This window comes from Glycine soja, chromosome 13 (assembly GCF_004193775.1).
Source record: "Glycine soja cultivar W05 chromosome 13, ASM419377v2, whole genome shotgun sequence".
In the NCBI taxonomy this organism is placed as follows: Eukaryota; Viridiplantae; Streptophyta; class Magnoliopsida; order Fabales; family Fabaceae; genus Glycine; species Glycine soja.
The window spans coordinates 24082279-24108770 of NC_041014.1; the positions used below are offsets into that span (position 1 = coordinate 24082279).

The following is a 26492-nucleotide window of genomic DNA, read 5'->3' on the forward strand; positions in this document are numbered from 1 at the left end:
ATGAGATATTTTACTTTCTTTTGGTGTCTTCTTCACTAGCATCCCTCGGTGGAAATTTGGATGGTAAAAATTGCTTGCTTCTAGGTTCCAAAAGTTCAGCCAATGGTTTCACAGAACAATCAGCAGTCAATACAACCGAATATTCAGCCTGCTCCATTATTGCCTGGCCTTAGGGGTGCACGAGATCAAGCAGGAGTATCTCAAACCCAGCTTCCTCCGAGGAAACACCAGAACCAACCTTCAGTGCCATGAATTCTGATGAGGGAGCAATTAGGCCCTATGGCACCTGCATTATTGGTTTCTACAAGGCCTTCTTCTTACCATTATGAATTTATGATTCCTTGTTTCATTGGCTAGTTATTCCTAACTTGTCTGCATTAAAGCTAAGCCTTTTGTTTTAAATATTGGCCTTTCCCCTAAGTTATTAGTCATTAAGCTATCTGCTAGTAGTAATGGCACTGTTGCCGGCGATGTTGGCTTACAAAGTAGCCTTTACAACAACAAAAATTATATTTGTTTTAGGGTATATTTAGGAGTTGGGTTATAGTTATATTTGAACTCTTTCATTTTTTATTTTTTTAAATTGTCATCCCTTTCTTTTCTCTTCAAAATTCAACTTCTAAACATACCCTTTAAAGAATATATTTGACACATTCGAATTATGGAAAGCTGATTAATAATACTAATGGTGGAACAGGGAAAAAGTTTGTTTTCTATCCTAGTTTTCTCAGATAATTAAAAAATAAACAACTATTTTTACATTTGGAGTTAGGAGTTTTCCCCACACTTGAAACCTGATCTTTTGGACATCATTTCTTTTTCATGCCTTATGTGAATCTTCTCTGTACATAACTGACAAATTTATCATTGCTCCATTTCAATTTCGCAATTGAGGTACTTAATCAGCTTGGTTAATTGTCAACCATGCCTAAATGCTAGTTGATTTTGGTGATTTAACTAAAAGAAAGTAAGTCTAAATAGCAGGACTTGAAGAGCAGTATCCATTGTGATAACTTGTGCCTAATATTTGTGCTTTGTAGTAATTGGTTATTCACGTGCTAAGTGTTGCTTGTTAGGTTGGGAATATGCCTTTAGGGCCTGAATTTGGCAATCAAGCTGGAAATGCTACACAAGTAGACAGAGGGTCTTCTTTGATGCCCAGTCCCTCAGATAACCTAGCTCATCTTTCTGGTCCTCCTGGATACGTAGTTTCTGCTCAGATGGGTGCTGCTAATCAGCCTCTTCGGCCTCCTGTGGTAATTATTTTGAATTATCATTTAGTTTGTATGAATAGTTCTGCAGTCTATTGATATTCTTTTCTTGGGTACATGCAGTTGACACCAGATATGGAGAAGGCACTGCTTCAACAGGTCACGAGCCTCACCCTGGGGCAGATAAATCTCCTATCACCAGAACAAAGAAATCAAGTGCTGCAGCTACAACAACTGTTGCATCAATGATGCAATACACACACACCATAAAGTTAGGCAATCTTTAATCCTTCCAGTTTGGCAGAGATTGTTGTGTCATATATATATATATATATATATATATATATATATATATTATGTCCAAACTATTGGCTGCCAAGTTTTGTAGAATTAATTCAAATTCATGTAACAAATTGTAGACAATAGCATTATTTTCTTCTGGAATTTGGCTCTTTAAATATCAGCCTTTAGTTGGTGGAGCTATTTGCAAAACTTCTCCCCATATTCCATATTTTATTATTAATCGGTTATCCATATCTATGTATCTGTATATACTATGACATGATGGAAGGATTCTTATTTTTCCTGGTGGTCCGTGCTTAAGTAAAAAATAGTAGGCAAGCATGAATCATTTTTCACCAACGAAACCTATTAAAATGGAACTAGCTTAATTTGATTACAAGACTTAGGAAAGTTAGTTTTTGACCATTTCTATTGTTCTTGAGAGAGTTTGATTTCTCTCAAAAGAGAGTAATTTGATCACGGAACTCCCTTTCTTTTTTATAAGCCAATAACTTCTGTTAATGCAGAACATGTCTAGCACAAGTTGTGCTAATGTGAACAACAAAAGCTCATTCACTACAGCCACTTGTGCTGCCCCACGCTAACAGCTTGCCTACCATTGTCTTGTAGAAACAAAACGTTCTACAATCACAATTGATCCCTCCCCACCTATTTTTACACAAGCCTTGTTAAACATTAGAAGGACAATAAATATAAAACAAAAGAACTCCTTTGACATGGGATTTCCATCAACAAATTGATAGTACTGTTCCCTGCAGACCGTGGACAATGCTTGGTTGCCTTCTTTTCATCCATTTTTCTCTGGTATTCTTCTTCATTCTTCTTTAAAGCAAGTTCAACACCTCTTGACTTATTTAAGCCTTTATCTTTCATCCTTTTGGGCTTCTTCAGCTACCACTTCCCCAGTGAAATGGATAAATGCGAAAGCAACAGATGTTTCTCTCCGCACTCCATAAATATCATTCACCACCTTTTTGTTCCGGAAAGGGAGTGACGCTTTTTCATTCTGGAATGTAGTTTTACGTCCCGGATTACCTTTCCGGAACCAAAGGAAGGTGAGACGTGAAATTCAAGAATTGGAGAAAGAAACACCCCCAAAACAACATGCAGAGTTATTGGGCAACCCATGTACCATAAGAATAAATTAGATCCACACCTACCTATTCTCACAGTACACACATTGAGTATCTGATAAAGTTTTGAGAAGTGAAATACGAATCTGGCATGGTCTTGTATTGTGAATCCTTAAAAAAAGTGTACATTCCCGTGCTGGCACAAAGCTGTTGACCTTGACAGCTCCCATAATATAAAACTCGTTATTAATTATTAATTGAGATTCCTTTGTAAAATTGTATTTTACCAGACTAAACGTATTTTACTTCTCACACGGCAAGGCAGTAAGCTGTTTATTAATGTTGGCCATTTTCTCGTCCAATTTAGTCATGCCTTTTTTATATTTACATGATATGCAAAGCCACATATGCAAGCACTTCCTAGACTAGATTAATCCGTGTACACTGCTGAAGATGGCCATTTAATAATCAATACAATAGTTAAATAGCCAAGAGAAACGCAACTGTTGTGTGCACGTACGTTAGGATTAAAAAAATAGAAACTTTACTAGCAGTGGATTTTGTTTTTTGTAGAATTGTGGCGAGTTCGAGTTAGCACACTAAACACTATTTGCACACCTTCGAGAGCTTGGCCTCCTAACTGTATGCTAAGCTGTGGTCCAGCATCCTCAAATAAGTCCTCCTGCATAACCATCCAGCAGAAGTCAATTAAAAATGAGTTTGTCTAATTTACCTTAAGTAAAAATGGGATCAACCAACCCCATTCAAAATGATTGGTGCAATTCTCTATTGTACTTTAAGATGGTTGGTTGCAGGTATTAATTGATTACGTGCACACTAAAAATATAAAACCATTATGGCAGTTATTTGTTCAGCAAGAAAGAAAATGGGAAAGAGCTTCTGTAACAAGACATAATCTGTTTGGATAAGTTTCTTAAAATGGGAAAGGGCTTCTGTAACAAGACATAATCTGTTTGGATAAGTTTCTTTAGAAGCACTGAAAAAATTAAGAAAAAAAAATAAAATAAATTTTTACATAAGCTAAACCTAATTCTCCATTAGTTAATTTGTGAAAACTTTCTCACATAGAAAAACTCATTTTATTTTTTTTTTCTCCTAAAAGTGCTTCTAGAGAAACTTACCTAAACAGTCATATTTGGTCAATCTCACTGTTACTTTACATTTGCAGCAGCAACATATGATCAACACTTTCTTCTGACAAAACCAGGGTTTACATAAATTGAGAGAAACACACTCAACAAATTAGATATATGTCCAGCGTGTGCTCATTACAAATATCTTTTGGACAAAGCTAGAACATACATATAAGGAGACAAATTATAGCTGGATTAAGAAAGAGAAGGATAGTCCGCTTCCAAAATTAAATAAAGATGTGCAAATATCTCTCATTGAAAGCAATATTGCACAAAATCAACTCTAAAAGGTTAAAAACATCCGACAGAAAATGCAACCATTCAAAATCGACAATGAACAATGAAAACCAAATATTTTGTTCCCAAACAAAGCACATTGCCATAAAACTCACCTCTTAACTCCATCCAAAACACCTTTGCTATTCAATATTATCCCGCTATCATTCTCATTTATGATTTTGATGATATGCAGTGCCACTGTTATGTATGTGACTCAAGTGAGGCACATCATTGTCATGCGATTGATAAAACTGAGTTGTGGAAAATTCAGAGAAAAAATTTCTGGGCAAGAGTTCCTCATTACCAGCTTCAACTAATTTTGGCACTTGACTCAGACCAGGACATCCCCAGCGTAACGAATTCCTAGTGTTATTAACTTGTCTCCAAATTTTGTATTACCGAATCAAGCATCTTCATCCACTGCAAGGTGTACCATCCCTTCACTCAACTCCGTACCTCAAACCCAGGTTCGCGCCATATGCCATTGTTACGTTCATTGGTGGCTGGGGACATCAAAGGGGTGTTAATGGGCCTAGAAATCTGACTCTGCACACTGGAAATTTGGTGAAGAGGCATAGATGAATTGCGTTATCATTGGTTGAGAGGCCTGAGTTTGAGGTATGGAGTTGAGTGAGGGGATGACACACATTGCAGTGGATCTAGACGCTTGATTCGGTAATACAGTATTTGGAAACAATTTAGTAACACCTTTCATGTTGCCTCGCAAATTTATCAATTTAGTGATATATGCATTGATGATACATGCATGCACAAGGTGTGTATATAGTGAGGAAGGATACCGACACACTATGATCAGAAAATGGAAATTTCAGTTTAATGGCAAAAAATCCCATCAGCATTAATTTATATATTGAACATGCATTTTCCTAAAGTGTGTGTAAGACGCTATACAAAATCACTTCATATCTCCCCACACAACTTACACCACTAAAAAGAGAACAATGTGTGCACCCACTTTTTTTTTTAGGGGAGGGGAGTCCCTAAAATCTCAGCAATTAACTTTTTTATTCCTAATTTCCTATTATAGCAGCATTCATCCTTCACTGATGTGACTGAGGAGGAACAAAAACTGTATGAAATATACAAGCTTCAACTCTAGGACAAACTGAAGGTGTTATAAATAGATGTCTACCGTTGGCCTTGAAAGATAGTGAAAAGATACATTTAGAAACTCAATACGCCCTGTTAACCTCTGCAATGTTACCCCTGCAACAAAGTTACACTCAAACTTCAATATAGTAAAATTAAAACAAAGGCAAAAAAGTCATGCGGGAATTCATCATGAGTTTTTTTTTTTTTTTAAATTATTAACACAGCCTCTTTGCATATGCAAGGGTAAGGCTGCGTACAACATCCCTCTCCCATACCTTCGCATAGCGAAGAGGCTCTGGACAATGGGGTACGAAGTTTTTATTAACAGAGGAGGTAGAGGAATGCCAATAGATGCAGATACTGGAGTTGCATACCATAGGGGCACCTAGCTCTAGCTAATAAGTATTACTATTATCACAAAAATAATAATAAAATTGAGAGCTTCACTTTAAAAAGAAAATTCTAATATTGCGTATCAAATATCATAGAAAGTATCTTAAAGTTTTAAAACAATTATAGTTACTATCAGTGTGAGCAATCCTACTGGGATAAGATTGTTGTTGTATCAGTGTGAGCAACCTTATTCCTTACAAGTAAAAAAGTAAATAATATAAACCTGGTAAGTTTCTCAGCTAGAAATAGAATAGACATTCCTCTAAATACGATGATAGATAAATGTTTTCTAAAATCACCCTGTTGTGCACGATGTGGGTAATATGATAAATAAATGTGTGTTTGTTTTTTTTTTTTTTTTAAAATAAACTAATTGTTAAATATGAATTTTAACCTTTAAAGAAGCTGAGAAAAAGAGTTCTAAGCTTTGTCTGTGACTGGTGAGAGCCAAAAGCCGAAGAAAGGGAAGATGGCGCTATGGATGGAAAAGGGTTCAGAGCCATTAACCGAAACCGAGAAGGCAGACCTTGAAGCCATTGCTGCACTCAAAGAGTCTGCAGCCTTTGAATTCAAGGTATGTTAATGCTCTGTGAATACTACAAAAAAAAAAAAACACCCTTTTTCTCTCTTTGGCTTTTGATGTCACTTCACCCTTCAAATTCAGGAAAAGGGTAATCAATATGTGAAGATGGGCAAGAAGCATTACTCTGATGCCATTGATTACTACACGAGGGCAATTGATCAGAAAGCCTTGAGTGACTCTGAGACCTCTATTCTCTTTGCAAATAGAGCCCATGTGAATTTGCTTCTAGGGAATCTTAGACGTGCTCTAACAGATTCTAATGAGGCCCTCAAGTTGTGCCCTTCAAATATAAAGGTATTTGTGTTTGAGGTTTTTGGTTGTTTATTGTAATTATAATTGCTTGGTTTGATGTCTCAAAGTGATGCAAACTGTGATTAGGCAATTTATAGAGCTGCGAAAGCTTCTCTTTCACTAAACATGTTGGCTGAAGCAAGAGAGTATTGCTTGAAGGGTCTTCAGTTTGACCCCAATAATGAGGACTTGAAGAAGCTTGACCGGCAGATCGGTCTCAAGATATCAGAGAAGGAAAAGCATGAGGCTGAAGCCTCCAAGGCTGTCGCGGAGACAAAGGTATGGAGTTTGTTTGTACTGTTTTGTTATGTGTTTGACATCTGTTTTGGTTGTATGGTGGTTGATGACCTTGTTTATTAAACGAAAACTATGCAGAAACTTGTGTCTGCGATTGAAAATAGAGGCTTGAAGATTGGAAAGGCAATGTATCTAGAACTTACTGGACTACGGAAACCTGTGTTGGATAAAAGTAATATCCTTCATTGGCCTGTTCTTCTTCTGTATGCAGAGGTTATGTCCAGTGACTTCATTGAGGATTTCTGTGAGACTGACATGTTTTCGGTTCACCTTGATATGATATCCTTTTCTGTGAAGTGATTTATGGTATATGGGTTGTTAGTTTTTATGAATATGAATGTGTTATGTACAGCCTTAGCTATCAAACATATTTGCAGAAGATCAGCCGTTGTCATGGGATGTTGAAAACAACTACAAACGTGAATTTATTGAATTATACTATGAGGTAAGCTCTTGTTGAAATTTTGTTGTAGTTTGACTTTGTTCGCTTTCTTCAAATGTAATGTAGCCACATTTTGTCTTTGAAAGATGTGTAAGTTGTAATGTTTGAATTTCACATAGGGCAGGGCCATACCCAGTAGTATACTTCATTTGTAAACAGTTCATCTGTAGTTTCTCTTGAGGATGCCGTCGGCATGCCAAGATTTTTGGTGTCAGCATTTGGGAATTTTTGGCAGACAAAGAAACTATGAGTATTTACATAAATGCTCAAAGTTTGTTTGCTGGATCTAAATCAAATCAAATGTTGCTTCAGTTTGCTTATATTGATCTCAAAATTTATCAACTGGTTTGGTTGGTCATCAATATTGAAAGCAAAAATTGTAAATGAAAGTAAAAATTGGCTTTAGATACTGCTTAAGTAGATAATTGTAGTTACCATAACTCATAAGTTTAATCTTTCAATTCATTTTGGCTCTTTGCTGAGTAGTTATATCCACATTCCAGTTTTTCTTTTATAAACATTTTATGTACTAACTTGGACTGCTTAGATGATATTTACGACATCCATTTTTGTCCACATAGTTCTTGTTGACATATTTTGTTTCAAATGTTTAAATTTTTTTTTTCTCACCCTTGCTTGGTCTTTGTTATAGCAGACTGGTTCTGGACTTTGTCTATCAAAGGAAAAACTTCTTCATTGTCTATTAGAGGGAACTGCAGCTGCTCACAGGGAAGGTGTTGGTGATGAAGAGAAAGACACAGTTGAGGATTATAAGCAACACATGGGTATGATACTTCTGAAGTTCTTTTCCTCCTTTGCAATTGATGTCTGATTTATTTGTATGACTTCATTCCCTTTCTTTAGTGATTTAATATGTTATATTATATTATAACCTGAGAAATCAGGAGGGTATAAACAATGAGGAAAACATGTATTGTTCTAATTTATGGTGAACCATTTTTTATGACGTTTGATAAAACTTTTCTAACTTGTCTAATCCTTACAATTAAACCTCAGGTGTTTGGTTTGGATACTAAAGAAGTATTTCATAATTGTTGTTCAAACTGGTTTTGTAAATTATGTGAATATGATACTTGGCTTGTCTTAAATTTGATTTTGTTTAGTTTAATATCTTTGGTAAATCCCTTTTTAAAATTCAGATAAATTATAGAAAAGAAAAGGCAAAAATGAAGAAACTTTCATTTCAAATAAAAAGTAGTTAGTTTAAGACCAAGGTTTTAAATGGATTGTTTTTTTAAAATTAGTTTCTCTGCAGAAATTGATCAAATAGGAACTTGTTTCAAATCTCAACTGATTATAAAACACATAACTTTTAAAAAACAGCCCCATCATACTTGCAAGGCAAATGTCTCCATAATGTACTTCATAAACTTTTTTTGTTTTGCCAACTTTATGTCTTGTATTTGACTTATCTAGAGTAAGGATTTACTTTCCAGAGTAAAGTGAGGAGTTCTAACTATTGATTGAAAAATCAACTGTTGAAATTATGATTAAATATATGCACATGTATAATGAATTATGTACTTTTTAAAATCTTAACGATTGATTTTTCAATCAATGGCTATAATTCCTCATTTTACTCTCTAAAGTGAATCTCTCACTAGCTAAATCCTTGGGTCTTATAGCCAACCATATAACGTGGGTAGGAGTTGTATTATTGGATTGATTAAATAATTCTTGAATGATATTGTCATGAAACAATCATCCCAAAAGCGTGAAGACGTGTGAATGATTTTATATCACTTCTCTAACACTCCCTCACATAAGAGCCCTTTTGGATTGAAGTGTGGATAATGCACAGACCTGTCTATCTTGTGCTGAAATTCAGCTTTTTGTTAGAAGAAAGAGGATAACAAAGATCAATCAAACTTTAGATTGGTAGTGCTTGGTCATAAAGGCTTACAAACCAACTATTCCAAAATCTTAAGATGTTGGGTGAAGTCGATGGTTTATACGACTTCTCTAATAGATATCTCAAACCATGTTGATTTTAAGTAATTAGTTCTATTTTCCAGTCATAGCAGTTTGTCTGAAAAATGATGCAGTGCTTGTATGAAGTCATTTATGTTGAAATGATGAATCTTAGTGCTTACAGAAAATAATGTCTTACATGTATTCATAATACATATTCATGGTTTTTTGTTTACACACATGTACTCCTTTTACTTGCTATTGGTTTATATGAAAATATGTCAGTGCAGATACATTCCTGATGCATGCTTGTCTCCCTTAATAAGGTGTCATGTGAATTAAACCATGTAGTTTCTCCTTTCTTGTTACGGGATCAAGTAAAAGATAATCAATTCCTTGTCATTCTCATTTTTCTAACAAATAGAACAAGGGAATGATAATGCTTGGATTTGAGTTTGACAATTTAAGTTTAGAGAAAAGCTTTGAACATAATTCTGCTCCCTCCTCAGTATGGATCATATTCATAAAGTTTTATGTTGATCCAAAATTATTTATTATACTGATATACTCCATTGACACATAAGTTTAACAGAATATATAATCAAATTTAAGAAAATATTAACTATCTGATTTTATTGTTTTCGTTGTTTGGTTTTTTCAAAATTTAACATGCAAGATCAACATGATAGATAATTGCAAAGCTGTAATTTAATAGTTGGATTGATAAAATTATAATTTGTAAAAAGTTAATGGATGGTTAGTGGTTACTGTTAAGTATGTGAAGTCTTAAACCAGTTATGTCTGGCTTTTGTATGTACTTTGTCTATGGAATGGAGACTTCTAATATGAAGGTTTCTTCTCTTGTCTATAATCCTTTGATCATGTGTGGGTTGTTCTGTAGCTAGGATGTTCTTACACTGGTAATACACCTTTTGAACTTGCATTTGTTTCGAGGTATTTGACAAGTTCAAGAGATGCTGCTATGTCTTGGTCTCTCTGCCTTACACGAAAATTTATATGATGTGGTTGTCTATGTTCGCAGGTTCCCCTAAATGGATCAAAGTGAATGAAAGGAGAACACTCCACGATGTTCTCAAAGAGCCTAATTTCATCATTCCTGGGATCCCAGGTAAAATGTAGTCCATCAAAATGTAGTGGCCTTTTCATCATTGGTTTGTTTAGAATTTCCTCTGACTATGATGTCTTTGCAGTCTTCTATGTTGTTTCTAAGCGATCCAGCTTTTATGGCAAGTTCAAAGCTGGGAAGTGGGCACCTCCAAGTATATGAAGGAAGCAACATGTAGCTGATGTCCAAACAGACATGTTTTGCACAAACTAGATTCAAGAGTTAATGTCTCAACTCAACTTGGAAGTCTTGAAGATTGCTCATAGTTCTTCCAACTTTTTGGACTTCCTTTTAAACTAGAGTTACCTGCTAATTGCAATTGTGTGTGCCAGTGATAGTGTTAGAATACAAGGAACCTAGTCAACAAAGTATAATTTGATATAGCTTGTGATTTTTTGGTACATGTATAATTTGATAAGTTTTGTTCTAGACTTTTATCAAGTTCTAGGTGCATAATGTTTTTCAATACGTAGAATGTCCTATTTTCTTATTCACTTATACACACCCTGGCTGGCAAGGGATAATTGGTGCATTCTAGTTTCCAAACGTTTTCTTTATAAATATACCTTGTTATAATCATTTGCACGATGGTATTCAGTCTTCCTTATGATTTTTTGTACAGGGAATAAATTAAAAATGAAAAAAAAAAACAATAATAGGGGCTAAATTAGCAGAAGAGATGGATTTTATGTAGGAGTTATTCAGGTCAGAATAATTAATTAAAAATGATAACAAATATAAAGGATTAATTCTTATTCGAATAATTGGAAATAAAAAATATGTAAGGTCTTTTTAAGCAATCGTGTAATTATTAAGTTTTCATTGGTATATTTCGGAAGCAAACTTTTAGAAGTATATTTCTTACATATTGTAAAATTAAACTTCTGGAATTGTATTTGTATATTCTGGAATTAAACTTGCAAAATTTAAATTTTGAATATACAAATAAATTTAGTTCCAAAAATATGGGCAATGGATTGCTGTTGGAAGGACTTAGGTGACCACAATTCTTCCTGGTTGCTTTGCTGCGCTGACTCCACACTTTGGGAGATGTTTTGGTGCTAACACCGCAGGAAGGCGACCCTTAGCTAGGGGCGTGCAAAAAAATCACTTTGAACCCAAATGATTTTGAGCTGAACCTGAGTCGAGTCAGTTACATTAAAACAAACTTAATTTGTTTTCAAAAGAAGTTTGGTTCTAAGCAAATTGTTTTTCTAAATCAATTCGGTTAACAAAACTTTTTTTCTTTCTAAAAAAAGTAGTTTGAAAATCAATTCAGAACTGGTTTGGCTCTTAAACCACTTCGAAACCAGTTCAGAACAAGTTTAGTTCATAACCGGTTCTTTAAAACCATTTTTGTTTCGAATTGGTTTTTCAATACCCTTATCGCCTTGGGCTGCAATTGTATTGTGTGTGGGTTTGTGGTTCGTTGGGTGCTCATTGGATGTAATATGTTGATTGGGATTCAAGAAGTTCAACTATGATGACCTTTGGACTTTGCAGGCTGCACAACTTAACGTGCTCAACTGCTCATGTTATTCAGATTTTAGTGATCATCACAAATCATCGATTCGTTAGTATGGTTTTTGAGGTAATTTTTTAATTATTATAAAAGTAAACAAATTTATTATATATGATAGTTTGTGATTAGATAATGGTATAAAACTACTATAAACTGTCAAATGCATAACATTTTTTCTCTTATTATCTTATTAATCAAAACAGCTGGAGTGGTGTGCAATTAATGGAGAGCATACGGTTATTCAGTATTGAGATCAATCTTTGTCAAAAGGGGCTTTGGGATCAATCTTAGCTACACTAACGTCATGAACAACAGTGTATTGACCAAATGTGAAGGTTCCCATAAAATGATAGAGGGGTTTTCCATTGACAGAGAAGCGACTCTAGTGATTGCTCAGCATGACCCCTACCCCAGTGGCGGCTCGAACTTTGCCACACGGATTGGTTTTGCCTAATATGCAAAACTTGCACTCTTCACACTCAGCCTGGTAACAAGGGATGACATGATCACCGGGCTGAACTGCAGTAACACCTTCTCCAACACTTTCCACAATCCTGCACCAACATAAACTCACATCAACAATCAAGTGTGTCAAAGTAAAAATGCTTTTATCATGTACTTCAAAACTTACTCTATTGACCAATAAGGATTTGGTTTAGCAGAAAGAGTTAGTCTCTCCTAATGTGGCAAACCACTGTCCACATTTAATATTTGGAACAAGTTTAAGATATAAGGTTGGCAGTCTAATGGTTAAAGAAGAATGAAAGAAGAAGAGAAGAAAAAGAGGTTGTGGGTTCGAGTTTACTAAACTGATTTTTTTAACATAACTAACAAATGGCAGGTTCTAAAAAAAAATGACCTTGAAGAAGAATACACATGGAAAACAAAAAAAAAAATAAAAGTATTTTTTTAGTCCATATATCATACCCTGCAGCCTCATGATCAAGTATACATGGAAAAGACCTTCTGGATCCTGCAAAAGCAATTAAAGGTAAATTCAGAAAAACCTCCATGCATGAATCAAACACATCTTGCAGTGCATAAACCAACGTAGATACCCAAAAAAAAAAAGACCATATTTTTATTCTAAATTGCCGACCAAGTATTATACCCAGAAACAGAAAACACCAATCAAAGCAAAAGAAAAAAAAGGCTGAGATGAAATCAAAAGATGGGTACGAATGAATGTGTGTAATGTAAGTATGTAACTTGCCGCTCCAAGTGTAAGCGTCGGTGTGACAGAAAGCAGTGTAGAGAATTTGGATACGGACCTCGCCATTCTGCGGTGGCGCCACCTGAACGTCCTCGATGGACAATGGCTTGTTGGGTTCCCAGGCCACCGCGGCTTCACCATGAAAACGGTTTCAGTGATTCACGTGTAAATGATAATAACAAGATAGAGAGAGAAGAGAAGCTTTGATAGTGAATGGGGAGAAGAGAGAAAGAGAACCTTTAATTTGCATGTAATGACTTGTCCTTGAGTAGTAGCCATCGAGAAGGAATGAAATGGAATAATTGTACGGCAGTGAGACGAGAACACCAACAAATGGAATTCAGATTCAATAAAACAAACAAGATATCGTGACTGATACCAGCTATCAGAATTATAATCCTTTTGACTAATTTAGGCTCCTTAAAAAATTATTTAATTTAATTAATCAAATTAAATCTGTCAACTAAATTATTATGTCATTTTATTTTTCTATTTATTTAATTATTTTTTAATTAATGTTTGAAGGAAAAATAATTAAATAAAATCTTATAAAAACAGACAGATAAATTTTTAATTTTTTTTTATAATTAGATATGAAGAAAGAAATCGATGAACAATAATTTTTTTATAAGTAATTTTAATTAACGAGATATTAACTACTTGAATGTTTTAACTTCCTAAATTTTCTATTATAAAAAAAAAACAACTTAATTATATATCTAATCCTTAAATTTTGAATAATAAAGAGTAAGAGAAAGAGAGCGGATGAAGAATAGCCGCAGTGCAGGGGTGGCATTCTGAGCATCAGGCATGGGGTCGTAGGTTAAAGATAACCGGAGAAAAAGGGGCCCTTAATACGCACCGTTTTGTTCAGATTGTTCTCAGCACAATCGAGTGAGTAGTAGAAAGGAATCAAGGATTGGGGAATTCTAGTTTCAGATTCTTATATGCCAACAATGCGCTCCAGAAAACTCTTCAATTCCTTTTACCGAACCATTTCCTCTTCAAGTTTTCCTCCTCCTCCGGTTGTTTCTTCCCGAAGAGTAGTTGTCACTGGTAACTACTAACTAACTCTCTTTCTCTCACTTCACTTCACTGCACATTTCATTTTGATGATCTTTTAGGGCTAGGCATGGTGACGCCACTTGGTTGTGGAGTGGACACAACGTGGAAGCGCCTCGTTGGTGGGGAATGTGGGGTAAGGGCTTTGTCTTTGGAAGACCTCAAGATGAATGCTTTTGATAGGGAAACCCAGTTGAGTACGTTTGATCAGTTGACATCCAAGGTTGCTGCTGTTGTTCCTACCGGAACCGATCCGGGCGAATTCGACCACCAAATCTGGCTCAATTCTAAGGTTATTTTACTTCTATGATTATTATTGTTGTTGTTTCCTACATTGGCACATGGCATTCACATTTTCTTATCTCTTTTCTTATAGTGATTACTTAATTAAAGGGCTCTCTAGTTAGGTGTGAAAATTGTCTGTTTACGATTTGGATATTCTTGCAATGCAGCAATAGGTGTTATGCTAAACAAGTTAGTGAAATAGAATTATAAATTGTCAAGAGCTCATGAAGGCTGTCATGCATGACTGTCAAAAAATTTCAAGGGCTAATATCAACTATTATATATTCTTGATAACTTGAAGCTACTGTAATGTTTGTGCCTGAAGTTTTAATATAAATTTGTGTGTTGAAAATATGACTGTATACATACACTCAATATTTTGCAGATAATCATGCTTTATATCAGCTGCATCTTAAAACAAATCTACCAGATTATATTCTTCCTGGAACATGAAATTTTTTTTTTCTTAATTTCTAAATGTTCTACCAACAAGAAAAGTCAAATTATTTTTGGATGAAATCGTGGTTGCTTGCTCTCTTTAAATTAGAAGGACAAAACTTGCTAACATGAAAAGTAACCACTAACCTTTAGCTAAGTGTTTTGTAGTTTCTTCTCGTTTTTAATGTTGTCTTCTGGCATTGCTTTGTTTTTACTTGCACATGCTGGATCTGGATTTCTATTATGCTTATTGATGTCATTGTAGTACTGTGACATTTCCCTTAGGACCATCGATCAATAGCAAGGTTTATAGCATATGCATTATGTGCTGCTGATGAAGCTCTCAAGGATTCTAATTGGTTTCCCATTGAGCAACAAGATAAGGAAAGAACGGTATGCTTTTTTTTATTATGGGTAATAACAAATCATTTTTTGACAACTATTCCCTTGTAACTTCTATTTTAACTTCAAAAACTATCAGGGGGTGTCTATTGGTGGGGGAACTGGAAGCGTTAGTGACATCTTGGATTCTGCACAACTGATCTGCGAGAAGGTCAGTTTGTTGAAACTCACTGGTATTGAAGAACTTTGGTGATCTTTCCCTGTTTAAGATTTTTTCCAAGTACTTTTAGTTATGACAGCAAAATGATTTGGTAATTTAAATAAACTATACTGTATTTGATGTTCACTTTTTTCTTCCCTGAATACAGCGCCTTCGTCGGCTTAGTCCATTTTTTATCCCACGGATATTGATCAACATGGCATCAGGTCATGTGAGCATGAAATATGGGTTCCAGGTGAAGATACTATTTTCAACTGACTGATATTCTATACTACAAATATGAATGAGCACCTAGCCTCCTTCAGCTGCTGGAGTGCTGGGCAGGCAACTGCATTTTCATATTATATATATATATATATATATATATATATATATATATGGATTTCAAGATGAAAATTATTTTGTTGGTTGCAGAATGAATTGACCTCCCGTAGAACAGATGTAGGGAATACATCTTGTTGCTTCTATGTTTCTTCATCTTATAATAATTTCTAACGTCATAATCCAATGAGAAATAACAACCTTCTGAAAAAGAGCTTTCCTTCATGTTAATTTGGATGAGTAATTATATGTGAATCAGATTTAAGAGATTGGTTACTCAAAACATAATAATATGATATATCTCCTGGTAGAACAATTATAAGTTTATAACGTTTGTCCATAAAATTATCAGAAAAATAAGATAGTAAAGCTATTGTTGTTGCAGAGCTATTAGAATATTGCTTTATGCTATGATCTTTGTAATCATTAATAATCCTGAGCATGTCAAGAACTTGTTTCCTATTCTGGAATATAGGGACCAAATCATGCTGCAGTCACTGCCTGCGCCACTGGTTCACATTCTATTGGTGATGCAATGAGAATGATTCAATTTGGGGATGCAGATGTTATGGTAGCTGGAGGCACAGAGTCCAGCATTGATGCATTATCAATTGCAGGATTCTGCAGGTAAATTATGACCAATGCCTTGCATCCTTTTTCCCTCTGATATTTTATATCTGATATTGGAGACTTGCAGGTCTCGAGCTTTGACAACAAAATATAATTCAAGCCCACGAGAAGCATCCCGGCCATTTGATAGTGGTCGAGATGGATTTGTGTAAGTATAACAAGTTAACAACATTGTAGACTTGGTTCTCATTATAATAATGTATTTGTTGTCTGACCACAAATTATTGGTTTTCATGGTTTGTTTGTCTTGCTGCTTACATCAAAGTTATACTTTTACTCAGGATAGGTGAAGGTTCTGGAGTCTTGGTCTTGGAGGTTGGTTAAATAATTTATTGTGTATCTATCATCTATCCCTATATTCCTCTTGACCTACTTTATTTATAATATTTGATCTTTGTTATTTATATGTTTCTCCTATCTTTTAGGAATTTGAGCATGCAAAAAATCGAGGAGCCAAAATCTATGCAGAGGTTCGAGGCTATGGGATGTCAGGTAGTTTGTTTTGTTGCAGGATATGCAGGATTTTCTTCTAGCCTTAGTTTTATATTTGGTTGACTTATTTCGTGTGGATTTTGACTAGGTGATGCATATCATATTACTCAACCTCCTAGTGATGGGAGAGGAGCCATTTTGGCCATGACTCGTGCTTTAAGACAGGTGTCATTTATCTTCCTGTAATGATTTGTATATTCATGCATCATTTGAGGTTTTCTGTTGGCCGAGCTGCCAACTTTTGGTTTGTGCATGTCCTGATGGTGTGACCTGCCATTCTTTGTCTATTTTTTTCTCTCTCCAATGTTTTGTTACATATTATTGTCACATAAATGTACAGACATACTCCCTTTTTCACTTCATTGTTACTGTGATTAGGGATGACAATCAGACCAAGACCCAATAGGTACCCATAAAAATTACCTACAATGGGTAGGATATTTACCCATCAATCAAGTTTAGGTCTAGTATGAGTAATTACCCATAAAAAATTGCAGGTATGGGTCTTAAGAACGGTTAATTTTCTTAAATGAAGTTTGGGGATGGATACTATAGTAGTACCCTTACCCAAATCCAAATCCAAATCCAAACTCTACCACTTGCCCTCCCTAAGTGAGATCTATCAAGGTCAGGGAATGGAAGCTTCTGCTATGTCACAGTGATAAGATGGTCAAGCCATTATTGGTATCAGTATTGATTAGATGCTAGCTAAACTTGAAAGTGAAATGAGATTATCCTGTTAAAGAGTAGATACTTCAGTGCTTTTAGCAGAAATGAAGAGTTAATAACTATAAGTTAAACTCTTGTGCCATATTGTATTTTTTGTTTGCTCTGTGCATTAGGCTTTGCCATAGTCTAGACGATCATTTTAAATGATTGCTTTTTCATGATATGCAGTCAGGTTTTCATCCTTCTGAAGTGGATTACATAAATGCTCATGCTACATCTACACCTTTGGGCAAGTCAAGTGGACCTTTCCTGATTCCAGAAATTTAAGCTTGAATATTATTATTTTTGAATATTTCATCTCTGCGAGTTTGTGTTTTTGTCGTAAATTATCTCACCAGAATTCTTTATATAGGCGATGCAATAGAAGCTAATGCTATCAAAACCATGTTCTCTGACCGTGCAAGCTCATCTGCTTTAGCCCTCTCCTCCACAAAGGTAAAGCAAGCTTTATGACGAACAAATTATCTGATTGATCGTATAATCTAAGTGTTGGTTGCTTCTTAGATGTTAGCTCTCACCTATGTGAGATGCCATTTAGTTTTTGTATTATTTGGGTGGGGAGAACAATGAATAACCGAAGCAATTTTTTTAGGGCGCTATTGGTCATCTCCTAGGTGCTGCTGGAGCTGTTGAAGCAATTTTTGCAGTTTTGGCAATACGGCATGTAAGCAGTTTTTATTTATTTACTTTGCCCACTTGCATCAACTTGTGGGGAAGCATTTTTACGCATACTGTAGCTTTTGTGCTTAATCTAGAGCCTGACCCTGTATGCTTAATATAATAGAATGGTTTCTTTGATGCTTGTTTTTATAACAGGGAATTGCTCCACTAACTCTTAATTTAACTAAGCCTGATCCTGTGTTCGGTGATAGTTTCATGCCATTGTCTGCTTCAGAAGAAATGCCAATTAGAGTTGCTATATCAAACTCTTTTGGTTTTGGAGGCACAAATGCGTCCCTACTTTTTGCTCACACAGGTTCGGACTGATTTGACAGTTGCATCTCATTCCATTCGCATTATTTAACGAGCTGATTGTGTCATGGTGAGGAGAGTTTAATTGCCTAAAGCTCTTGGCAGCGTACATGTGCTAGAAGTTTATGCTTTGCCATGTACATTTTGATGCTGCTGTTACTTTTGCTCATTAGTTTTTGAATGCTATTAACTCTTAACTATTTGGAACACAGCGTTGTTAAAAACTTTGAATGCCATTCATAAAACGTTGAATCCAATTACAAATTTATGTTTAAAAACTTTTATCTTGAAAATAAAATTTATAGTAAAACTTCGAATGCAATTTTTAATCCAATATTAGTTGAGTCCCTAGTAATACAGTTGCTTAGATAGTCAAAGGGAGAATTTTGCTGGCTATAGTAATTCTATCCAATTCGAATGTGATTGTCTCTAGTGGAGAAGTGAAGGATGCCTGCAGTGTAGACTAACAAAAAGAAAATCCAAGTTATATTTTTTCACTTAAATGCATTGTTTAAAAAAACATTTAATGAATTTAATTAAAATATTTAAAAGAAGTAATTACTATTTTTTTTTTGTTTTTATTATGATAGACATTTTTATTTTGAGATTCTTGGTGGATCACTATATGTTGTTTTTTATTTTTAGGCTTAAATATATGTTTAGTTCTTATAATTTAATATTTTTTTTTATTTTTCATTCTTATAATTCTATTTATTTATTTTAGTTTAGTGTTGGTGACGATCTTCGCCTTCTTCGGTTTGTACTTCTTAACTATGTTGATATGGTTTTTGCATTGAATGTCTTGTACAGTTAGACGCCTTCGTGTAATCCTTTTTTGGCTAACGATCTACACCACCTTCTTTATTCCAATGTTTCTGCTTCAGATATACCCTGCACAGTTCTAAATACCTCTCTCCCCATCGTTGCACCTTAGCTCCAACAATCATCCATCCCTTCGTTGCAGAGAGAGAGAGAGAGAGAGAGAGAGAGAGAGAAATTAAAATTCACATGATTTAGAAAGTTTTGTTTGATTTCATGGAGGGGAAGGAAAAAAAATATTTAAAATAATAAAACACGCATAAAATAGTTATACCACTCACCTAATATGATATTATAAAATAGAAAAAAAAATGTATGTATTCTTTTTGTACTCTTCATCTCCTTCCAACGAGGAGAATAGAATAATGTGAACCCCCCCGGCCAAAAAAAAAAAGACTCCCTTTCCACTCACAAGTTCATGCCCATAAAAGGGAAGGATGGAGAAATTATCAGTCAAATAAAAGCTGGTGGGAGTTGTTATTCTCACCTTCACTTTTTCTATTTAAATCCCCACGTTTTAACAAAAAAAAAAAAATCCCAAAATACCATTCCTTATACATCAAAAGTAATCATATAGGTTATATTTTTTTTTAATTAAAATCAAATTTCCCGTAAGAGGGGTGAAAAAAAGTAATATATACATTTTTTATTTGTTGTGTAAGGGGTGAAAAAAAATACATTCGTGCACCTATGGATAAAAATTTCGCGTCTCAGTACGAGCTTGAATGAACGAACAGAAAGCCATATGTATACTTCTTTTTACCTTTTCTCACTAAGGTTGATTAGGAGTGACACATCGGTGACACTACACTATTACAGAGGTGCCACTATGGTTTTAATGGTGGGAACACCCTGGATGAATGGTTTTAATTTCGTAATGTTTTTATCCTCTGAATCTTTGTCTTTAATTCCGGAATTGTACGTGAATTTAAGGGAAACTAAGTAATTTCTAAAATGCAACAGAAACTTATTCTCAGTAGTTTGAAGTGTGTTCTGAAAATAAATTTCTAAAAAATAAAAAAATTATTTCCAGAAATTAAATTCTTGAATTTTTTTTTTGTAAAATTCTAATAGTCTGAAATTTAATTTTTAGAATGATAAAATTAAAAACGTATAAAAGATATTATTAGAATATAGAAGTTACCACCAACATGTAGTTGGTCTCACTAGAAAGCGCTCAACAAATTTTAAATGCCAGTTTGATTCTCCCAGGGTATAACTTTTTCAAGATTAAGAAAAATATTGTCATTATTTTATACAAGAACGGTATAATATGTCTCCTTATTTTTTATATAAACAAATAGAACAATTATCCTTTTTTGCTGACTTTTTCTCCATTTAAATAATTTAAATATTCTTTTTTATTTCATTTTCTTCTCTCTCATTCTTCCCCATCATATTTCTTCTTTTTTTCAAATACTACAGTAGAAAAGGGAAGATGTTGTCATAGAAAGGGAGAGTTGGCATTTGTGGTCTATTACTTAGACACATAAAACCAGTGTTGACATATGGTAGGAAAAAAGGGCAACAAATTAACGGTGGTTTATCACCGAACAACTAACGATAAATAAAGAACATTCCCACAAAACAAATTATTTTTACACTAAGCGTCAATTCATTTGAAGGAAGGATATAGATTCATTTGAAGGCTAGTACGTATTCGTAGTATTAATGTCAAATTAAGAGCTTATTTTATGAATAATATAAGAGTTTTATAGAAATATATTAGGTCTTCTCAACTATATATAGATTTCTTTAATGTTTTTTTTTCTTTTTGTGAACTGTGATTCCTTATTTTTGTACTTCTCTTTTAGTTATTTATATATCTGGTTTGTTTGTTTATGACGGTTAGGAATAAAGGTGTCTATATAAGTAAGTGTAATTTTGAAGGAAAATCTCCCTTTTTATCTAAAAAACCAACAATGTTGATAAATGAATGTATACAGGTGCCTATATAATTAAGTTAATTTTGAAGGAAAAATTGTGTTAAAGTCGTGGTTTGATAAAGGTCTTGATCCCAACGTGAACTAAAAGGATTTTTTTTTTTTAAAAAAAATCTTTTGAAAACAGTATTCCTTGACCATTTGGATCCTCATAATGATGGATTTCTATTGAATATGTGTCTACTAGTATGAACTCGTAAAATTTTCTAATTTTACAGGATTCATGTGGAATATAATGAAATTGAGTTGTGAGGATTTTTTTGAGCTATTTCTCTTGGGAATTTTTTTATCCATTCTTTCTCAGTTATCATTATTAGGATAAACTTATGGTTATATATATATATATATATATATATATGCTTGATTTGGGGGCGATGAAGAAGCTTGGGTTCTAGTGATATTAGAGGTGTTTTTTTTTGTTTTTTTGTTTTTATCAAAGTATGATGATATTGTAGAGGGATAAAGTGGTTGACCTTAGTGGAACACGTGTTGAAACTGATGGAGGTATTGGTGTTTAGAGTCTTTTTAGAGCTCATTAGTGTTGTTAGTACCCTACGACTTAGGGGGAGTCATATTAATCTTTCGACATGGTCGTAAACTCATTGAGACATGTAAAGATTTTATTGTAAGAAAATCAAGTAGCCTTTTATATCTCTTAATATTAACAATGTCAAAATCAAAACATAAAAGCAAAGCTTGTCATCTAGTAAAACTAATTCTAAAAACGGATTTTCTGACATCAAATAGTATCTAATTAATTGTTTCAAGGAAGAATTTTTTGAGACTTGCTTTAAGGATGCTAGAATTTTTTTTATTTTAACAAATTTTAAAATGTTTGTATTCAACAAATATTTTTATCATATTTATTATTTATTTACTTTTTAATTAATCAAAGCCTTCCCTAGTTGGCTAGTTCCATTCCCATTACACGTTTCCACCAAGCAAAGGTGCATTAAATGATTTCGTTGAAAAACAATAGTGATGCATAGCGGGCATGATGTGATAGGTAGGTTGTTAAATAAGGGTACCCAACATCCTCAAAATAGTTCAAGGTCTCTCTTATCCTAAAGATTCCTCTATATATTTTTCTCTTTAAAATCTCACATTCATCCAACCAAACAAAAACACAACACGAGCATAGTTTTTCTCACTGTGCTTTTGTTGTGGTCAACTTTGTTCACTATATAGTGATATTTATTCTCTTCTCAACCCCTCCTTCCATGGCTTCAGATTCCAATTCAAATCTTAGAATCACCATTGAAAGCAATCCTCCAGAGTCACGCCTAGCCGAATTGAACATCAAGTATTGGCCAAAGTATGCCCCTTTTCTTTATTTTCATCTCTTTATTGTGCTCTTTTTTTGTTCTATTTATTCATAACATGCACATATATAAAGTTTCATTTCATGCTTTTTATTTGTTTTCTTCTTCTTTTGATGGGGGGGTTGTATTGTTGTTAAAAAAATGGAAGATGGGGTTGTTCTCCAGGGAAGTACCAATTGAAGTTTGATGCTGAAGAGACATGCTATTTGCTGAAAGGGAAGGTAAAGGCATATCCAAAAGGGTCATCAGAGTTTGTGGAGTTTGGTGCTGGAGATCTTGTGACCATACCAAAGGGACTCAATTGCACTTGGGATGTGTCAGTTGCCGTGGACAAGTACTACAAATTCGAGTCACCAAATTCTTCTTAAGAATCAACATCATCCTAGTGTTTTGGATCACTCATCATTCATCATTCATCCTTGGATATTGTTAGTATTAAATTAGTTTTAGAACTTTCATTCATCAAATTATTATTCGTTCTAGTAATTCTTTCACAGTTTCATTGGATATTGTTAGTATTTTGTGGAAGACTGGTGGTGGGGTTGGTTTTTGCTGGGAATTGGTAGTTTTAGTCAAAAAGAGGAACCAATTAGTCAAAGGCTTGTCCCGTTCAAACCAAGCATCTTTATAGAGTTGGATATTTAGATACAAATTTTAATGTTTCTTTGACTCATCAATTTATCCATGAGATTTTTTTAATTATTTATGTTCATGAATCTGAAGGAATTCGGTTTGGAATTTGTTGGGTTTGGAAAATGATTACATTTATAAAATGCACTGGCTTTCTATATTAACTATGCTTACTTCTTCATAATTAATGATTCGTTCATAAAATATTAAATAATTGTTGAAAATTTCTAATAAAAATATAATATTATGAGAAAAAAGATAATGCTTAAGTACAATTTTTTTTACACAATTATTCAATTATAATTCGTTATGCATGAACGGTAAATTAAATTTATTAATTTTTAAAATAATTATCTATAATTTGTGATTAAATGATATTTTTGAGTAAGCATAATTTGAAATTATTATAGACATTAAACTTTAATATTATTTCTTGTTTATTTAGTGACGACAAAAAAACTCATTTATTTAGTGGTTTTTGTTTTTGAGGCATTATTTCATGTGCAGGAACTTAATTTCGTCAGCTTTACTAGTAAACTGTTTGACATGTTATTAGTATAATTTATTTATTGGTGGGTTATTATCTAACAGAAAAATTTTGGTTGAAAGTTCATCATAAAAATTAATAATAATATATTTGATTAATGTATTTTCTAAAACAAATAAATTCACGATTAAAATAAATATAAAATAAAAGTGGACTTAGTTTTTATAAATGGAGTTATTATTGTATAGACATGAACTTCATGTCATCCTTAATGCAAATCCTTTTTCCCCAATTCAAATCCGATGTCACCTAATCAATAAAACATTTGAAATAAAATATTGTATTAAGTTGTTTATGGAAAAAAAAATTCAATAGAAGCAAGCTAGGAAAAAAGGAGTCTTGAGACTTACCTTTGATTATAAATTTTAGGTATCATTAGATTTATTCTAAAAAATGCTTTATGTAAATATTTTCCTCTCAGATTCAAGTAGTGAAAAGGAATCAATAAATTTAGAAACGATTAATCACAGTCAATAAAAAAAACACTTGTACAAAAAAATAATATGTAAAATTAAAGAGAAACAAAATAATTTGTAATAGGAAAATAAGATAAATGATTTTTAATTATTCAAATAAAATCTTCTCTTACAACTTGAGTCTGAGTAGAATCATTATATAGAATCTTTTCTTACTACTAGAGTAGGGTAGAAACTTTGTGTGCGTTGCTTTAAATGATAAATTAAAAGAAATAAGAATAATTTAATAAAAATATATATGTAAAATAAGTTTTAATTACTTGATCGTATAAAAATCTTTACGCATAATAAAAAAACAGAATTTATCCTTACATAGTATAAAGTAAAATTCATTTAAACCATTTTATAAAAGTCACATTAAGACCAAAATATACACACCTATTAATCCATCTCTCCACTACCATGACCAATCAATCACCCTTTTTCATTTCTTCTTTGTCTCTTTGTTTTCAAAGGACTCGAGTCAAAGTTCAAGCATAAAGATTTCGTAGTGACAGTCCAAAACTGTTAATATTAACCCTTACTTTCTTTTTATGCATGTTTTCTTCATTTCAAGTTCGACATACCACATGCCAAAAGTGCACGACTTCTACAGATTTGGTTAGAGAAGTAAAGAACTTGAATATGATCCTTTTACCTTTATAGTGGTGGCTATACTTGTTATTTTCTCGTGATTTCTACCTATTGTTTCAACAAGTTACCATAGACAATAAGAGATTAAAACTCATGCTCGAGAAAATGAAAAGTGATATAACAACCTCCTACTTAAGTGTAAATCACTAAGGCAAACTCTGCACCTACTTAAGAGGTAATCATCAATGATAAGTGGAAGGAAATCCATTGAGATGAAATCAATAAAAAATATTATTTGGATTTTTTTTATAATGAAATTTAAAACAATATAGAAAAGACATGATATCTATCTCATTTCCCTCAAATAAAAAAATAATACAACACTAAATAAGAAGTGTATTGAGAGAATTTGTCCAATGATAAGTGGAATCTAAAGTAAATTTTAAGAGAAATTTTTATCACTTTAAATGAGAGATTTATATATAAGGACTTTTTTTATCAAAATATGTGACATTTTGTCTACATATGTGACATTTTCTTTTTACTTTATAAAAGTTATTTTTTTTTATGAACCTAAAGTTTAAACTTTAAATTTAGTTGCTTTGAATTAATTTTGTGTAATTGATTCTGTTAACTTTTCGTTTTATTAAGGAAAAAGATACACAATATTATGTTATATACATAAATTGATAAAAGTCAACACATTTTTTTATCTATAAAAATCAAACACACATATTAGAGAATTTACAATAAAACATGTAACTTATTGATTAATTTAGTTAAACTTCATAAAAGTTTATGTATAATAAAAAAAAGTCAACATAATATTATATTATTAAACTTAAGGACATGAGTGTAATTTGCTTTTAAGTTACAAATAAGAAATTGATTGTGCTCATGGAACTGTGATTTTGAATGATAATTGTGTTTCATATTTAGATTTTACTCTAGTTGTATAATCACTAAAGGTGACAACACTACCTGTGTATTACTATGGATGATTAATATGTTTTGTATGGTACAAATTCAATTTGAAATGAGATGTGAGTTATTTATGTAGTATAATATCTACGTTCTGGATTATGTTGTATGTTGGGAATTGCTACTCGAGGCATATGACATTCCCTAGTTCAACCATAATGCATATTTAAATGTAGTAATCGTTTATCATGTACATGTAAATGTGGTTGCAATATGTTTATCATGTACACCTAAAAAAAAATTACCAAAAAAATAGTAGATTATTCATAAAAACTTTACCACTAACTTTTAATATTCTCACAAGAAAATAATACACTAGCCAATTGCAATGAAGGTCAAGCAAAACATAAAAATATCACTTTTATGATAATTAACACCCAACAATTTTATTCTATTAAACTTGTACCAAATATATAAAAAAATGTCAAAATTTTAAGACTAATATTAGAAATATAAAAAGTAGAAAAGGGTGAGAAAATTTTGTCAAATAAAAAGTTTATATATCTATTTATTTTTGTACATGGGAATGAAAAAAACAAAGGAATTAACCAGAAAAGAAACAAACAAACGCCTATGCGTGAATCAAATCAAAACCAAGGGATGCCAAAATATTATCAGGTGGCTCATTCCACTCTCTAATTATTTATTTGTCAATGTATTAAAAAGATGTAAAATTCATGTAATTAAATAATATGTTATTTATATAATTTTTCCTTTCAATAAAGTTAGAACGACAATATTTATCTATAATTTACCTTTTTATCTTATTAATATAATA

The 26492-nt window shown here is 33.0% G+C and overlaps 5 protein-coding genes across 7 annotated transcripts; 4 read left to right on the forward strand and 1 right to left on the reverse strand.

Annotated features, from left to right (window-relative positions):
• LOC114381962 (cleavage stimulating factor 64-like) lies at nt 1-1801 on the forward strand. The gene is made up of 3 exons (XM_028341190.1): nt 1-297; nt 1077-1256; nt 1335-1801. The coding sequence occupies exons 1-3, from the start codon at nt 259-261 to the stop codon at nt 1458-1460; spliced, it is 345 nt and encodes a 114-aa protein (XP_028196991.1). The 5' UTR covers nt 1-258; the 3' UTR covers nt 1461-1801.
• Nucleotides 1802-5918: 4117 nt separating this feature from the next.
• On the forward strand, nt 5919-10785 carry LOC114380967 (tetratricopeptide repeat protein 4 homolog). 2 transcript variants are annotated; one of them, XM_028340125.1, is made up of 8 exons: nt 5919-6100; nt 6191-6403; nt 6488-6679; nt 6776-6976; nt 7065-7142; nt 7792-7924; nt 10114-10200; nt 10283-10785. In XM_028340125.1, the coding sequence occupies exons 1-8, from the start codon at nt 5996-5998 to the stop codon at nt 10357-10359; spliced, it is 1086 nt and encodes a 361-aa protein (XP_028195926.1). In that variant the 5' UTR covers nt 5919-5995; the 3' UTR covers nt 10360-10785. The 2 variants fall into 2 exon arrangements, with proteins under 2 accessions (XP_028195926.1, XP_028195927.1); XM_028340126.1 differs by having other exon boundaries at nt 5920-6100; nt 7795-7924.
• Nucleotides 10786-11880: 1095 nt separating this feature from the next.
• LOC114381034 (alcohol dehydrogenase class-3-like) lies at nt 11881-13279 on the reverse strand. The gene is made up of 4 exons (XM_028340206.1): nt 13170-13279; nt 12991-13064; nt 12647-12692; nt 11881-12273 (listed from the first exon to the last, which is right to left on the reverse strand). The coding sequence occupies exons 1-4, from the start codon at nt 13180-13182 to the stop codon at nt 12170-12172; spliced, it is 237 nt and encodes a 78-aa protein (XP_028196007.1). The 5' UTR covers nt 13183-13279; the 3' UTR covers nt 11881-12169.
• A 398-nt stretch (nt 13280-13677) lies between these two features.
• On the forward strand, nt 13678-18701 carry LOC114381239 (3-oxoacyl-[acyl-carrier-protein] synthase, mitochondrial-like). 2 transcript variants are annotated; one of them, XM_028340448.1, is made up of 14 exons: nt 13678-13988; nt 14057-14286; nt 15003-15110; nt 15199-15270; nt 15428-15514; nt 16076-16227; nt 16298-16378; nt 16512-16545; nt 16656-16722; nt 16811-16887; nt 17620-17680; nt 17804-17886; nt 18044-18115; nt 18268-18701. In XM_028340448.1, the coding sequence occupies exons 1-14, from the start codon at nt 13880-13882 to the stop codon at nt 18436-18438; spliced, it is 1404 nt and encodes a 467-aa protein (XP_028196249.1). In that variant the 5' UTR covers nt 13678-13879; the 3' UTR covers nt 18439-18701. The 2 variants fall into 2 exon arrangements, with proteins under 2 accessions (XP_028196249.1, XP_028196250.1); XM_028340449.1 differs by having other exon boundaries at nt 14063-14286.
• A 3530-nt stretch (nt 18702-22231) lies between these two features.
• Nucleotides 22232-23245, forward strand: LOC114381414. Its single transcript, XM_028340664.1, has 2 exons — nt 22232-22500; nt 22656-23245. The coding sequence occupies exons 1-2, from the start codon at nt 22406-22408 to the stop codon at nt 22873-22875; spliced, it is 315 nt and encodes a 104-aa protein (XP_028196465.1). The 5' UTR covers nt 22232-22405; the 3' UTR covers nt 22876-23245.
• The last annotated feature ends 3247 nt before the right edge of the window (nt 23246-26492 follow it).